The sequence below is a fragment of the Chiloscyllium plagiosum genome, unplaced genomic scaffold, assembly GCF_037043375.1.
Source record: "Chiloscyllium plagiosum isolate Xiang-an unplaced genomic scaffold, Cpla_swu_hap1 HiC_scaffold_50, whole genome shotgun sequence".
Taxonomy (NCBI): Eukaryota; Metazoa; Chordata; class Chondrichthyes; order Orectolobiformes; family Hemiscylliidae; genus Chiloscyllium; species Chiloscyllium plagiosum.
This window is the reverse complement of record NW_028270188.1, coordinates 52075782-52093243: the sequence shown is the minus strand read 5'-3', so window position 1 is coordinate 52093243 and position 17462 is coordinate 52075782. Positions and strand designations below refer to the sequence as shown.

Here is a 17462-nt window from a genome sequence, read left to right as displayed (position 1 = left end):
TAAAGCTCCCTCTACACTGTCCTCCTACCCCAGGACAGGGACCGCATGGGGTTAGATACAGACTAAAGTTCTCTCTACACTGTCCCCCCACCCCAGGACAGGGGCAGCACGGGATTAGATGTGGCGTAAAGCTTTCTCTACATGGTCCCTGCATCATATACTCCCCGGATGGCGTCAGCATGGGATTAGACACAGCTCCCTCTACGGGGAGAAAGTGAGGTCTGCAGATGCTGGAGATCAAAGTTGAAACTTTATTGCTGGAACAGCACAGCAGGTCAGGCAGCATCCAGGGAACAGGAGATTCGACGTTTCGGGCACAGACCCTTCTTCAGCTCCCTCTACACTGTGCCCCTCATCAAACACTCCCAGGACAAGGACAACAAGGGATCAGGGACTGGGTCAAAATCCTGGAACTCCCTCCCCTTAACATACAACACATGGGCTGCAGCTGTTCAAGAATGGAGATCAACCTCTGACAGGAGCAACTAGGGACAGGCAATAAGTGCAGGGTCCACATCCCCAGGAGTGAATTTTAAAAGGAAGCTTCCTCTCTGGTAATAATACCTTCCTTGACATAAGGAGACCAAAGCTGCCCATGTTGCGCTCCACTTGCTGTCTTAAGCAAGACTTCGTGGAGTCATGGAGTCAGAGATGTAGAGCACGGAAACAGACCCTTCGGTCCAACCCGTCCATGCCGACCAGATATCCCAACCCATCTAGTCCCACCTGCCAGCACGCGGCCCATATCCCTCTAAACCCTTCCTATTCATACACCCATCCAGATGCCTTTTAAATGTTACAATGGTACCAGCCTCCACCACATCCTCTGGCAGCCCATTCCATACACACACTACCCTCTGAGTGGAAAAAGTTGCCCCTTAGTTCTCTTTTATATCTCTCCCCTCTACCCTAAACCTATGCCCCTCTAGTTCTGGACTCCCTCACCCCAGGGAAGAGACTTTGTCTATTCGCCCTATCCATTTGCCTCATGATTTTATAAACCTCTATAAGGTCACTCCTCAGCCTCCGACGCTATAGGGGAAAACAGCCCCGGCCTAGTCAGCCTCTCCCTGTAGCTCAAATCAAAAATGGCGGGAGAGACTCCCTGCCAAGATGGCTTCCAGGGTCAAAGGGCCAAGGTGCTTCTGAACATTTCTGAGGGCGAGGTATACTGCAGGCAGTTGACAGCAGAAAATAAAGATTATGGCCTTGGGGGAACATCGACACAATCTATTTGTGTTTGCGGGCGTCAATGTGTTGTGACAGCTGTGGGCCAGTTTCCTGCTTGACCTTTATTTTTGACTGCCTGAGATCACTTGACAGGAATAGAGCCACCTTAACACATTGTCAAAGCCTCCCAGTGCTAAACTGGGTTAAAGTATTCTCGTCCACTGCTTCGAGAAGCACACTTTGTCTCAATGATTTGGATGTGAACGTAGGAAGAATAGTTAGTGAGTTTGCAGATGGCCGTAATGACAATATTTGGTGCGCTAGTGGACACTGAAGAAGGTTATCTCAGCGTACAATGGGACCTTGATCAGATGGGCTGAGGAGTGGCAGATGCAGTTTAATTTAGATAAACATGCATTTTGGAAAGGCAAATCACTTCTACAGTGGGGGGTGTTGCTGAACAAACAGGACAAGTTCCTAGTTCCATGAAAGTGGAGTCGCAGGTAGACAGGATAGTGAAGATGGCATTTGGTATGCTTGCCTGTATTGGTCAGTGCGTTGAGTATAGCAGTTGGGAGGTCACGTTGTGGCTGTAGAGGACATTGGTTAGGCCACTTTTGGAATACTGTGTTGCAGGGCAGCATGGTGGCTCAGTATTTAGCACTGCTGCCTCACAGCGCCAGGGACCCAGGTTCGATTCCAGCCTTAGGCGACTGTCTGTGTGGAGTTTGCACACTCTCCCCGTGTCTGCGGGGGTTTCCTCCGGGTGCTCTGGTTTCCTCCCACAATCCAAAGACCTCCAGGTCAGGTGAATTGGCCATTCTAAATTGCCCGTAGTGTTAGGGGTATTAGTCAGAGGTCTGGGTGGGTTACTGTTCAGAGGGTCAGTGTGGACTTGTTGGGCCGAAGGGCCTGTTTCCACACTGTGGGGAATCTAATCTAATTCTGCTCTCCCTGTGAAGAAGAAAGATGTTGTTAAATGTGAAAGAGTTCAGAAAAGATTTACACGGATATAGGGTTGGAGGGTTTAAGCTATAGGGAGAGGTTGAATAGACTGGGGCTGTTTTCCCTGGAGCATCAGAGGCTGAGGGGTGACCTTATAGGAGTTTATAAAATCATAAAGGGCCTGGATGGGATGAATAACTAAGGTCTTTTTTCCCAGGGTAGGAGAGTCCAAAATTAAGAAGGCATAGGGTTAGGGTGAGAGGGGAAATATTTAAAAAGGACCTGAGGGGGAATCTTTTCACTCACAGGGTGGTGCGTGTGTGGAATGAGCTGCCAGAGGAAGTGGTGGAGGCTGGTACAATGACAACATTTAAAAGGCATCTGGATGGGGACGTGAATAGGAAGGGATTTAGAGGGATATGGGCCGAATGCTAGCAAATGGGACTACACGAATTTCGGACATTTGGTTGCTATTGGACAGAAGGCTCTGTTTTTCTGCTGTACACCTCTTGTTGAAAGCTCGAGGGACTCCGTTTTTGTTGTTTCCTCCACCTCCTCCAGGCGTGGGGCTTTGCTGGCATTTGTTGACCTACTGTACGGCAGGGGGCCCACCAGGGCTAGGAGCTCCGATAGGACTCCCTCCCGGTGACAGTGACAATACAGCTCCAAGTGAGAGGGTGTGTGGTCAGCTGAGGCGAGGGGCGGTATCCCAGTGCGTGGCCACTCTCCACATGGTTGGCGCTGGAGAAGGACCCACTGGCTGTCCACCCAGGTGCTGGCTAAAGAAATAAAACGGCCAGAAAACGGGCATCATATCAGGTAGGGGATGGGGGAAGAGGTCCTCCAATCCCTTTGAGACAGTCCAAGGTTTGAGTTATCACGATAGGTTGGGACTTTTTTTTCACTGGAGCGTAGGGAGTTGAGAGGTGACCTGATATTGATTTATAAGATCATGAGGGGTGTGGATAAGGTAAATGGCACGCGCCTTTTCCCTCGACTGGGGGATTTCAAGACGAGACGGCACATTTTTAAGGTGAGAGGAGAGGGATTTTAAAAAGAGGTGAGGGGCAACATTTTTTACACAGAGGGTGGTTACGATGGATGCACCTGAGCATGGAGGTCCATTTAATAGACATTTGGTTAAGTGGGGGGGGGGGGGGGGGGCTGGAAAGGTTCAGAGGGATATGGGCCAGGAGCAGGCAAGTAGGAGGTGTTTAGTTCGGGATTATGACTCAATGAGAACATCGCCCCTTTTCCTTAACTCTATCCAACTGCTGTGGTTTCAGACCACTTCCTGATCAAATGTCTAATCGGATTCGATTTTGATATTTTGACAATTCTGCCATCACGACAGCTGGTTTGTGTGGAATAATGTTGCACAGATCCACACCCCCTTTCATGTGCAAGTGCTCCTAACTTCACCTCTGAACGACTAGGTTGATTTTAATCTCTTGCTCCATTATGTTCCTCCACTGCCCGCTCCCTCAGCGCTAACCCTCCGACAGCACCCGCTCCCTCAGTGCTGTCACTCTAACAGCATCCACTCCCTCAGCACTGATGCTCTGACAGTGCCCGCTCCCTCAGCATTGACCCTCTGACAGTGCCCGCTCCCTCAGCACTGATGCTCTGACAGTGCCCGCTCCCTCAGCACTGATGCTCTGACAGTGCCCGCTCCCTCAGCACTGACCCTTCGACAGTGCCCGCTGCCTCAGCGCTGACCATCCGACAGTGCCCGCTGCCTCAGCACTGACCCTCTGACAGTGCCTACTGCCTCAGCGCTGACCATCCGACAGTGCCCGCTCCCTCAGCACTGACCCTTCGACAGTGCCTAGTGCCTCAGCGCTGACCATCCGACAGTGCCCGCTGCCTCAGCGCTGACCATCCGACAGTGTCCACTACTTCAGCGCTAACCATCCGACAGCGCCCACTCCCTCAGCGCTGACCATCCGACAGTGCCCGCTCCCTCAGCACTGACCATCTGACGGCGCCCACTCCCTCAGCACTGACCATCCGACAGTGCCCGCTGCCTCAGTGCTGACCATCTGACAGCGCCCACTCCCTCAGCGCTGACCTTCCGACAGTGCCCGCTGCCTCAGCGCTGACCATTTGGCAGTGCCCGCTCCCTCAGTGCTGACCCTCCGACAGCACCCACTCCCTCAGCACTGACCCTCCCACAGTGCCCTCTTCCTCAGCGCGACTCTCCAAGAGCGGTCACTCCCTCAGCACTTACCCTCCCACAGCGCCCGCTCCCACAGTGCACACTCACTCAGCAGTGACCCTCCGATAGTGCCCACTCCCTCAGTGCTATCCCTCCCACACTCCTGCTCCCTCAGCATTGACCTTCCAACAGTGCCCACTCCCTTGCTGCTGACCCTCTGACAGCGCCTGCTCCCTCAGCACTGACACTTCCATAATGCAGTGGGCCCTCAGCAATGACCCTTTGACAATGCAGTGTCCCCTCAATATGGCGCTATCTCAATTCTGACCCGTTGAAGGTATGGCGCTCCCTCAGCACTGACCCTCCTACAGTGCCCTCTCCCTCAGCGTCAACCCTATGACATTGCCCACTCCCTATGCACTGACCCTTTGATAGTGCCCAATCCCTAAGTATTGATCCACTGCCAGTGCCCACTCCCTCAGCACTGACCCTCTGACAATGCCCACTCCCTCAGTACTGACCCTCCAACAGTGTGGCGCTCCCTCAGCGCTGACCATCCGACAGTGGAGGGAGAATGGGGTATTCGTTCCCGAGGGGAGTGACGGAGAGAATGGGGGATTCGCTCCCACAGGGAGTGGGAGGTGAATGGGGGACTTACTCCCACGGGGAGTGGGGGGAGAATGGGGGACTTGCTCCCACGGGGAGTGGGGGGAGAAAGGGGGACTCACTCCCACGGGGAGTGGGGGGAGAAAGGGGGACTCACTCCCACGGGGAGTGGGGGGAAAATGGGGGACTCACTCCCACGGGGAGTGGGGGGAGAATGGGGGACTCGCTCCCACGGGGAGTGGGGGGATAATGGGGGACTCACTCCCATGGGGAGTGGGAGGAGAATGGGGGAGTCACTCCCACGGGGAGTGGGGGGGGGAGAATGGGGGACTCGCACCCACGGGGAGTGGGGGGATAATGGGGGCTCGCTCCCACGGGGAGTGGGGGGGGGGGAAGAATGGGGGATTCACTCCCACGGGGTGTGGGGGGGAGGGGAGAATGGGGGTCTCGCTCCCACGGGGAGTGGGGGACCCGCACCCACGGGGAGTGGGAGAAGAATGGGGGTCTCGCTCCCACGGGAAGTGGGGGGAGGGGCGGAGGGAGAATGAGGATGTGGTCGAGGTATGGATAAACTGAAAGGATTCTCGCTTGACATTGAAGTGAATTGAATTGAATTTATTGTCACGTGTACCAAGGCACTGTGGAAAGCTTAGTGTTGTGAGCAACACAGGCAGATCACAGAGTTAAGTCGCATAGATCATTAAATAATAGGTAAACAGCGGCAAAAACAAAAACACAGGGACAGGCGACTGTTAAGAGTTTGTGAGTCCATTCAGTATTCTAACAACAGGAGGGTAGAAACTGTTACGAAACCGGCTGGTGCGTGTGTTCAGGCTTCTGTACCTTCTCCCCGATGGTAGACAGAAAGAAAAAGAAGATGGTTCCAGTTGGGAAGGTTCGCGTGGTTGCTGACAGGAGTCAGGTGGGCCCAATGGCCTCCAACCATGCTGTCAAAGAAATATTTCTCCAAGTCGAGCACCAGATGGAGTGAAAAAAAAAAGAAAGAACAGCAGCTGGCCTCTCTTTTAATAGAAAGCAGTTGTCCACTAAAGTCAAACACAGAGGACGGTGTGGTCACGTGACCACCAGCCAGCCAATCATTGTCTCAGTTTTGACAGTGTCCCACTAATTGCTTAAAAATACTCTCGAGGTTGGGTTTCCGAGTCAAGCAGAGACTACATCAGTGCGTGGGAGAGAGCAGGAGACTCACTTCACAAACGGGTACCCTCGTTCTGCTCACTCTCGGTTCCCACCGCCCTCTCTCTCTCTTCGCCGCTGTCAACGAGGCCCGCCTTAGAAATCCAAAATGGAGGCCATCAAGAAGAAGATGCAGATGCTGAAGCTGGACAAGGAGAACGCCCTGGACAGAGCAGAGCAGGCCGAGGCGGACAAAAAAGCAGCAGAGGAGAGGAGCAAACAGGTGAGGAACGGGGAGGCATAGGTCTCAAACTGGACACTGCCCCGTTGCTTCTTGTTCATTGCTGAGGGGAGGGTTAGCTCACTGTTAGGAATCCAAACGCAGTGGGACACACACCCAGCGCTGATTTAGGTCATCAGCTCGGTTACACTTTTCTGACGTTAGAATGGGCAAAACCAATTCGGTCCCACTCCTCACTCGGTCACTTTTCTGGGTACACAGTCCCTTAGCACTGACCCTCTGACAATGCCTGCACCCTCAGTGCTGACCCTCCGACAGCACCCGCTCCCTCAGCGCCGACCGTCCGACAATGCCTGCACCCTCAGTGCTGACCCTCCGACAGTGCCCGCTCCCTCAGCTCTGACACTCCGACAGCACCCGCTCCCTCAGCACTGACCCTCCAACAGCACCCGCTCCCTCAGCACTGACCCTCCGACAGCACCCGCTCGCTCAGCACTGACCCTCCCACAGCACCCACTCCCTCAGCTCTGACACTCCGACAGCACCCGCTCCCTCAGCACTGACCCTCCAACAGCACCCGCTCCCTCAGCACTGACCCTCCAACAGTGCCTGCTCCCTCAGCACTGACCCTCCAACAGCACACCATCCCTAAGCACGAAATGTCCAACAGCACCAACTCCCCCAGCACTGACCCTCCAACAGCACACCATCCCTAAGCACTAAATGTCCAACAGCACCAACTCCCCCAGCACTGATCCTCCAACAGCACACCATCCCTAAGCACGAAATGCCCAACAGCACCAGCTCCCCCAGCACTGACCCTCCAACAGCACACCATCTCTAAGCACTGAGCCTGTGACAGTGCAGTACTCCCTTTTTTACCAACTCTCCAACAGTGTCAGCCTCTTCAGCAAAAGAGGGATTGTAAAATATTTGTCAAAAGGCAACAGTGGGGGATACTGAGCATGATGATTTAATGCTCTGATATACGCCACACCTCAGTGTAAAACTGATATATTCCACACCCCTCACTGAACACACTGATACACCCCACACCTCCCACTGAAACACACTCTGATATACCCCACAGCCCTCACTGTAACACAGATATACCCCAAACCCCTCACTGCAATATACTGATATACCCCACATCCCTCACTGTAACACTCTGATATACCCCACCCCTCAATGTAACACACTGATATACCCCACACCCCTCACTGTAACACTGAAATACCCCACACCCCTCAATGTAACACACTGATATACCCCACACCCCTCACTGTAACACTCTGAAATACCCCACACCCCTCAATGTAACACACTGAAATACCCCACATCCCTCACTGTAACACTCTGAAATACCCCACACCCCTCACTGTAACACACTGATATACCAACACCCCTCACTGTAACACACAGATATACACCACACCCCTCACTATAACATTGTGATATATGCCGCACCCCTCACTATAACAATGATATACCCAACATTCCTCACTGTGACACACTCATATACCCCACACCCCTCACTGTAATACACTGATATACCTCACACCCGCTCACTGTAACACTCTGATATACCCCACAATCCTCACTGTGACACTCTCATATACCCCACACCCCTCACTGTAATACACTGATATACCCCATGCCCCTCACTGTAACACTCTGATATGCTCCACACTCCTCACTGTAACACATTCATATACCCCACACCCCTCGCTGAAATACACTGATATACGCCACACCCATCACTGTAACACTCTGATACACCCACACCCCTCACTGTAACACTCTGATATACCCCACACCCCTCAATGTAACACACTGATATAACGCACACCCCTCACTGTAATACACTGATATACCCCATGCCCCTCCCTGTAACACTCTGATATGCTCCACACCCCTCAATGTAACACATTGATAAAACCCACACCCCTCACTGTAACACACCGATATAACCCACACCCCTCACTGTAACACACTGATATACCAACACCCCTCACTGTAACACACTGATATACCCCACACTCCTCATTGTAACACTCTGATATACACCACACCCCTCACTATAACACTGTGATATAGGCCACACCCCTCACTATAATAATGATATACCCAACACTCCTCACTGTGACACACTCATATACTCCACACCCCTCACTGTAATACACTGATATACCCCACACCCCTCACAGTAACACTCTGATATACCCCACACCCGTCACTGTGACACTCTCATATACCCCACACCCCTCACTGTAATACACTGATATACCACACACACCTCACTGTAACACAGATATACCCCACACCCCTCACTGTAACACTCTGATATACACCATACCCCTCACTGTAACACTGATATACCACACCCCTCACTGTAAGACACTGATATACCCACACCCCTCACTGTAACATTCTGATATACCTCACACCCCTCACTGTAATACTCTGATATACCTCACAACCCTCACTGTACCACTCTGATAAACCACATACCCCTCACTGTAACACAGATATACCCCTCACTGTAACACTGATATATCCCACATCCCTCACTGTAACACACTGATATACCCCACACCCCTCACAGTAACACTCTGATATACCTCACATCCCTCACTATAACACTCTGATATACCTCACACCCCTCACTGTAACACACCCATATACCCCACACCCCTCACTGTAACACTCTGATAAACACCACACCCCTCACTGTAATACAAATATACCTCACACCCCTTACTCTAACACACTGATATACCCCACACACCTCACAGTAACACTCTGATATACCCCACATCCCTCACTGTAACACACTGATATACCCCACACACCTCACAGTAACACTCTGGTATACCTCACATCCCTCACTAAAACACTCTGATATACCTCACATCCCACACTGTAACATTCTGATATACCTCACACCCCTCACTGCAACATTCCGATATACCCCACACCCCCCACTGTAACACACAGATATACCCCACACCCCTCACTATAACACACTGAGAAACCACACACTCCTCACTGTAACACAGATATACCCCACACCCCTCGCTGTAACACACTGATATACCCCACACTCCTCACTGTAACACAGATATACCCCACACCCCTCACTGTAACACTGATATACCCCAAACCTCTCACTGTAACACTGATATACCCCAGACCCCTCACTGTAACACTCCGATATACCCCACACCCCTCACTATAACACACTGATATAATCCACACCCCTCACTGTACCACACTGATATACCCACACCCCTCACTGTAACATTTTGATATACCTCACACCCCTCACTGTAACACTCTGATATACCTCACAACCCTCACTGTAACACTCTGATATACCTCACAACCCTCACTGTAACACTCTGATAAACCACATACCCCTCACTGTAACACAGATATACCCCACACCCCTCACTGTAACACACTGATATACCCCACACACCTCACTGTAACACTCTGGTATACCCCAAACCCCTCACTGTAACACTCTGGTATACCCCACACCCCTCACTGTAACACACTGATATACCCCACACACCTCACTGTAATACTCTGGTATACCCCACACCCCTCACTGTAACACACTGATATACCCCACACACCTCACTGTAACACTCTGGTATACCCCACACCCCTCACTGTAACACTCTGATATATCCCACACCCCTCACTGTAATACAATGACATATCCCACACTCCTCACTCTAACATTGATGTACCCGAAACCCTTCACTCTAACATTGATATACCCCGTACCCCTGACTCTAACACTCCAATATACCCCACACCTCTCACTGTCAGACTCTGATATATCCCACACCCCTCACTGTAACACTGATATACCACACACCCCTCACTGTAACACTCCGATATACCACACACCCCTCACTGTAACACTCTGATATAACCCACACCCCTCACTGTAACACTCTGATAAACCCCACACCCCTCACGTAACACAGATATACCCCACACCCCTCACTGTATCACTGATACACCCAACACCCCTCACTGTAACTTTCTAATATACCCCACACCCCTCACTGTAACACACTGATATACCACACACCCGTCACTGTAACACTCTGATATACCACACACCCCTCACTGTAACACTCTGATATACCCCACACCCCTCACTGTAACACTCTAATATACCCCACACCCTTCACTGTGACACACTCATATATCCCACACCCCTCACTGTAATATACCGATATACCCACTCCCCTCACTGTAACACTGATATACCCCACACCCCTCATTGTAACACTGTGATACACCCCACACCCCTCATTGTAACACACTGATATACCCCACACTCCTTGCTGTAACACCTCTGATATACCCCACACCCCTCACTGTAACACACTGATATACCCCACACCCCTCACTCTAACATTGATATACCCCATACCCTAACTCTAACACTCCAATATACCCCACACCCCTCACTGTAACACAATGATATATCCCACACCCCTGACTGTAACACTCATATTCCCCACACCCCTCACTGTCATACTCTGATATACCCCACACCACTCACTGTAACACACTGATATACCAACACCACTTACACTAACACTCTGATATACCTCACATCCCTCAATGAAACATTCTGATATACCACAAACCCCTAACTGTAACACTCAGATATACCCCACACCCCTCACTGTAACACACTGATACACCCCACACCCCTCAATGTAACACACAGATATAACCCACTCCCCTCACTGTAACACTGATATACCTCACACCCCTCACTGTAACACTCTGATATACTCCACACCACTCACTGTAACACTCTGATATAGCTCACACCCCTCACTGTAATATACCGATATAACCACACCCCTCACTGTAACACAGATATACCCCACATTCCTCATTGTAACGCACTGATATACCAACACCCCTCACTGTAACACTCTGGAATACCCCACACCCCTCACTGTAATACACTGATATACCCCACACCCCTCACTGTAACACAGATATACCCTACATTCCTCATTGTAACACACTGATATACCAACACCCCTCACTGTAACACTCTGAAATACCCACACCCCTCAATGTAACACACTGATATACCCCACACCCCTCACTGTAACACTCTGAAATACCCCACACCCCTCACTGTCATACTCTGATATACCGCACACCTCTCACTGTAACACTGATACACCCCACACCCCTCACTGTAACACTCTGATATAACCCATACCCCTCACTGTAACACTGTGATATATTTCACACCCCTCACTATAACACTGATATACCCCACAGCCCTCACTGTAACACACTGATATACCTCACACCCCTCACTGTAACACTCTAATATACCCCACAGCCCTCACTGTGACACAATCATATACCCCACACCCCTCACTGAAATGCACTGATATATCCCACAGCCCTCACTGTAACACTCTGATAAACCCCACACTCCTAACTGTAACACACTGATATACCCCACACCCATCACTGTAACACTCTGATATGCCTCACACCCTTCACTGCAACACACTGATATACCCCACACCACTCACTGTAACACTCTGATAAACCCCACACCCTCACTGTATCACAGATATACCACACACCCCTCACTGTAACACACTTATATACCCCACATCCCTCACTGTAACACACTGACATACCAACACCACTTACACGAACACTCTGATATACCTCACATCCCTCACTGTAACATTCTGATATACCCCACACCCCTCACTGTAACACTCCAATATACCCCACACCCCTCACTGTAACACACTGATATACCCACACCCCTCACTGTAACACGCAGATATACCTCACAACCCTCACTGTAACACACTGATATACCCCACACCCCTCATGGTAACACTCTGATATATCCCACACCCCTCACTGTAACACAATGACATACCCACACTCCTCCCTTTAACACTCTGATATACCACACACCCCTCATTGTAACACACTGATATACCCCACACACCTCACTCTAACATTGATGTACCCGAAACCCCTCACTCTAACGTTGATATACACCATACCCCTCACTCTAACACTCCAATATATCCCACACCCCTCACTGTAGCATTCTGATATACCCCACATCCCTCACTGTAAAACACTGATATACCTCACGCCCCTCACTGTAACACACTGATATACCCCACACCCCTCACTGTAACACACTGATATACCTCACACCCCTCATTGTAACACACTGATATACTCCACACCCCTCATTGTAACACATTGATATACTCCACACCCCTCACTGTAACACTCTAATATAACCCACACCCCTCACTGTAACACAGATATACCCCACACCCCTCACTGTAACACACTGATACACCCCACACCCCTCACTGTAACACACTGATACACCCCACACCCCTCACTGTAACACACTGATACACCCCACACCCCTCACTGTAACACACTGACACACCCCACACCCCTCACTGTAACACACTGACATATCCCACACCCCTCACTGTAACACCCTGATATACGCCACAGACCTCACTCTAACAATGATATACCCCACACCCCTCACTCTAACATCGATATACCCCACACCCCTCACTCTAACATCGATATACCCCACACCCCTCACTCTAACATCGATATGCCCCACACCCCTTAGCTAAAACTGATATACCCTACACTCCTCACTCTAACACTGATATACCTCATACCCCTCACTCTAACACACTAATATACCCCACACCACTCAGTCTAACACTGATATACTTGAAACCCCTCACTCTAACATTGATATGCCCCACACCCCTTAGTCTAACACTGATATACCCCATACCCCTCACTCTAATATCCCTCTATATCTAACATCGATATACCCTGCATCTTAACAATCTGTGCCAAGTTCTGCTGTTCCTGACCAGGTTCTCAGGATGTCTGTTTCTTTTCCCTGTTACGCTGCTGTGACAGCTGGAGGATGAGTTGGCCGCCATGCAGAAGAGGCTGAAGGGGACAGAGGATGAACTGGACAAGTACTCAGAGGCTCTCAAAGACGCGCAGGAGAAGCTGGAACTGGCTGAGAAGAAAGCGGCTGACGTGAGTGAGATATTAGACGCAGCCACGATGATACTGAACGGCTGGTTCAGCTCCTCAAGTAGCTCCCTCACTTATTATTTTGTACTTGTTCACGAGACGCAGACAGCACTGGCTAGGCAGGCATTCATCAGGCCGTTTGGGCCTTCGGGTCTGCACTGACCCTCCTCAAAGCATCCCACCCAGACCCATTACAAAAAGGAATGATGTACCTCTTCCAGCATGATGCATTCTGGGATACTCTGACGTCAAGGAGGAGACAGTGCTGTCCTTTCCTGTCTTCTCCAATGACTGTAACCGCAGTGACTGGTCAGATACGTTTCAAAAGACAGGGGATGGGATTGCTGCCTCCTTGTCGGCAGTCATAATGACTTAGGTGCCATTCTAACCCCTCGAGTCTAGCTCCCCCCACTTTAAATCCATCAACGTCCGTCTTAATGATATTGAATGAGCCAGCAGCCCAAAGGAACCTGGGTTTCCAAGCTGCACTTGCACAGATTTACAAAGATGTACGTGGATTTGAGCTATTGGGAGAGACTGAATAGGCTGGGGCTGTTTTCCCTGGAGCGTCAGTGGATGACCTTATCGAAGTTTATAAAATCATGAGGGGCACGGATCGGGTAAACAGACAAGGTCTTTTTTTACCCAGAGTAGTGGAGTCTAAAACTAGACGGCTGAGAGGGGAAAGATATGAAAGGGATCCGAGAGGCAACTTTATCACACAGAGGGTGGTGCGTGTATGGAATGAGCTGCCAGAGGGAGTGGTGGTCTAGATTAGAGTGGTGCTGGAAAAGCACAGCAGGCCAGGCAGCATCCGAGGAGCAGGAAAATCGACGTTTTGGGCAAAAGCCCTACATCAGGAATAGAGCTGTATTCCTGATGAAGGGCTTTTGCCCGAAATGTTGATTTTCCTGCTCCTCGGATGCTGCCTGAACTGCTGTGCTTTTCCAGCACCCACTCTAATCTAGACTCTGGTTTCCAGCAACTGAAGTCCTTGTTTTTACCTAGAGGAAAAACAAGGTGGGGCTGGTACAATGACAGCATTTAAAAGGCACCTGGATGGGTATATGAATAGGAAAGGTTTGGAGGGATATGGGCCTCATGCTGGCAAATGGGACTAGATTAACTTAGTCCGGTTGGTACAGGTGAGCTGGACTGAAGGATCTGCGTCCTTTTTGCTTTATTCGACCAGCATTGAAAGCCCATCCCTATTTGCCCTTGAGGAGGCAGTGGCGAGCTGCCTTCTTGCAGTCCACTTGCTGTGGGTTGACCCACAATGCCGGTAGGGAGGGAATTCCAGGATTTTGACCCAACGACTGTGACGGAACGGCGGGATACTTCCAAGTCAGAGTGGTGAGTGGGGGGAAAGTTGCAGCCGGTGGCGTTCCCAAGTACCTACTTTCCCTTGTCCTTCCAGGCAGAAGTGGTCGTGGGGTTTGGAAGGTGCTAAGGATCGGTGATGAATTTCTGCGCTGTCCATCTCTATGACTCTATATGGGACTAGATTCATTCAGGACATCTGGTCAGCATTCATTAGTTGGACTGAAGGGCCAGTTTCTGTACTTTATAATTCTAGTCATGGAGTGCATTCAAGGCAGAACTCGATGGATGTTAGAGATATCAAGGGACAGGCGGATGGATGAGGATTAGAATTAGCTTTATTATCACATGTACTCAAGTTAAAACAGCAAAAAGCTTGTCAGTAGCCACTTACAGCGCCATTTTTTAGATTAGATTAGATTAGATTAGATTACAGTGTGGAAACAGGCCCTTCGGCCCAACAAGTCCACACCGACCCGCCGAAGCGAAACCCACCCATACCCCTACATTTACCCCTTATCTAACACTACGGGCAATTTAGCATGGCCAATTCACCTGACCCTGCACATCTTTGTGACTGTGGGAGGAAACCGGAGCACCCGGAGGAAATCCACGCAGACACGGGGAGAACGTGCAAACTCCACACAGTCAGTCGCCTGAGGCGGGAATTGAACCCGGGTCTCTGGCGCTGTGAGGCAGCAGTGCTAACCACTGTGCCACCGTGCCGCCATCTTAAGAACAAAGATGGAACATGTACACAGCTCCTTTCAGGATTAAAAATCACACAACACCAGGTTATGGTCCAACAGGTTTAATTGGAAGCACACTAGCTTTCGGAGCGTCGCTCCTTCATCGGGATGGCATGGAGAATCTCGCTGAGGAGTTGGCCAACCAAGACCCAGAAGGTGGAAACAGGCTGTTGGAGCCAAATGGCCTATTCCTTCTTGAAGGTTCCCTAATGAACCAGAGGCCATTCAGCCCCTTGATCCTATTCCGCCACCCAGTACGATTTCCAGTTCACCGAGATTCCAAACTGCTTCTCCCGCGTATGGCTCCGCATTCCAATGTCCCCAGTGGGCAGACTCACGGGTGCGTCAGGACACATCCCACCAAGGACACAGAAGATGTCACTGCCACCAATATAGCAAATGTGTCATTGCCATTAAGGTCAGAACTTTTCCATGCGCTGCTCCGAGCAGCTGGTGACAGAATTACCAGGGAACAGGAGTACGAGATTCCTGAGAGGTTTGTCTTTTGATGTCAAAATACATTCGGGCCTCTGTCACTCAGGAATGCTCCCAACACAGCCTCAAACCTTCCCCATCAAGCAGTAAAGTAATTCCACAACAGCCAGCCTGATTTAGCAATGAATATTCCGAATTCCTACGATATTCCCAACCCCAAGTATTTTGACAGTTAGCCCCGGAAAAAGCTCAAAAGTGTGTGTGTGAGTGAGAGAGAGAGAGAGAGAGAAAGAGAGAGAGATAGTGTGTGTCTTAGTGTTAAACAGCACGGAAACAGACCTTTCAGTCCAACTGATCCAACCAGATATCGTTAATTAATCTAGTCCCATTTGCCAGCATTTAGCCCATATCACTCTAAACCCTTCCTCTTCATCTCCTCATCCAGACGCCTTTTCATCGTACCCACCTCCACCCCCTCCTCTTGCAGCTCATTCCACACATCTCTGTGTGAAAAGTGAAAAGAGTATTTCACAAGAATTTCTATCTAACAGAGTTAATATCCAAGGTCTTTTTCCCCAGGGTAGGGGAATCCAGATTAATAGCCAAGGGGAATAATAATAGGGGAATCCAGAATCAGAGGGCATAGGTTTCAGATGAGAGGGGAAAGATTTAAAAGGGACCTAAGGGGCAATATTTTCATGCAGTGGGTATTACGTGTATATAGTGAACTGCCAGAGGACGTGGTGGAGGCTGGTACATTTAAAAAGCATCTGGATGGGTAATGAATAGGAAGGGTTTAGAGGGATATTGGGCTGAATGCTGGCAAATGGGACTAGATTAATTTAGGATAGGTGATCGGCATGGACGAGTTGGACCGAAGGGTCTGTTTCTGTGCTGTACATCTCTACGACTCTCATTTCATATTGTTTAATCAAGTTGCCTCTCACTCTTGTAAACTCCAGCAGATACAAGCCTAGCCTGTCCAACCTTTCCTCATAAGACATTCTCTGAACTGCTTCCAGTGCACTGACATATAAACCTTGCATTCACTCTGTGGGAGTGGTTATAGTGGATATAGGGGAGATGGTGGCATAGTGGTATTATCACTGGTCTAGGAATCCAGAGACTAGCATAATGTTCTGGGGAATGGGCTCAGATCCCACCAGGGGAACTAAATTTCCAGATTTATTGGGGTGGGATGGTGGCTCAGTGCTGCCTCACAGCGCCAGGGACCCAGGTTTGATTCCAGTCTCGACTGTCTGTGTGGAGTTTGCACGTTCTCCCCATGTCTGCATGGGTTTGCTCCGGTTTCCTCCCACAATCCATGTCAGGTGAATTGGCCATGCTAAATTGCCAAATCAGGGGTAAATGTTGGGTAGGGGAACGGCTCTGCGTGGGTTACCACTGGAGTGTCGGTGTGGAACTTGAAGGACCTGTTTCCAATCTAATCATTGGCTGTTTACCGTCAAACCTCCGAATGTTGTTTCCCAATTTACCACAACCAAATTGGCCGTCATATCTTCTTTGTGTAGATTTATGACATGAGTCTCAGACTTAACAGCAATTGCAAATACAA

General features: G+C 50.1%; 2 protein-coding genes across 3 annotated transcripts in view; one reads left to right on the top strand and one right to left on the bottom strand.

Annotated features, from left to right (window-relative positions):
- LOC148135307 (protein GOLM2-like) overlaps nucleotides 1-17462 on the bottom strand; it is a 101464-nt gene that overhangs the window by 82001 nt on the left and 2001 nt on the right. The gene's annotated exons all lie outside the window — the stretch shown is intronic.
- LOC122544695 (uncharacterized) lies at nucleotides 6076-13559 on the top strand. Its single transcript, XM_087985180.1, has 2 exons — nucleotides 6076-6299; nucleotides 13260-13559. The coding sequence occupies exons 1-2, from the start codon at nucleotides 6186-6188 to the stop codon at nucleotides 13542-13544; spliced, it is 399 nt and encodes a 132-aa protein (XP_087841306.1). The 5' UTR covers nucleotides 6076-6185; the 3' UTR covers nucleotides 13545-13559.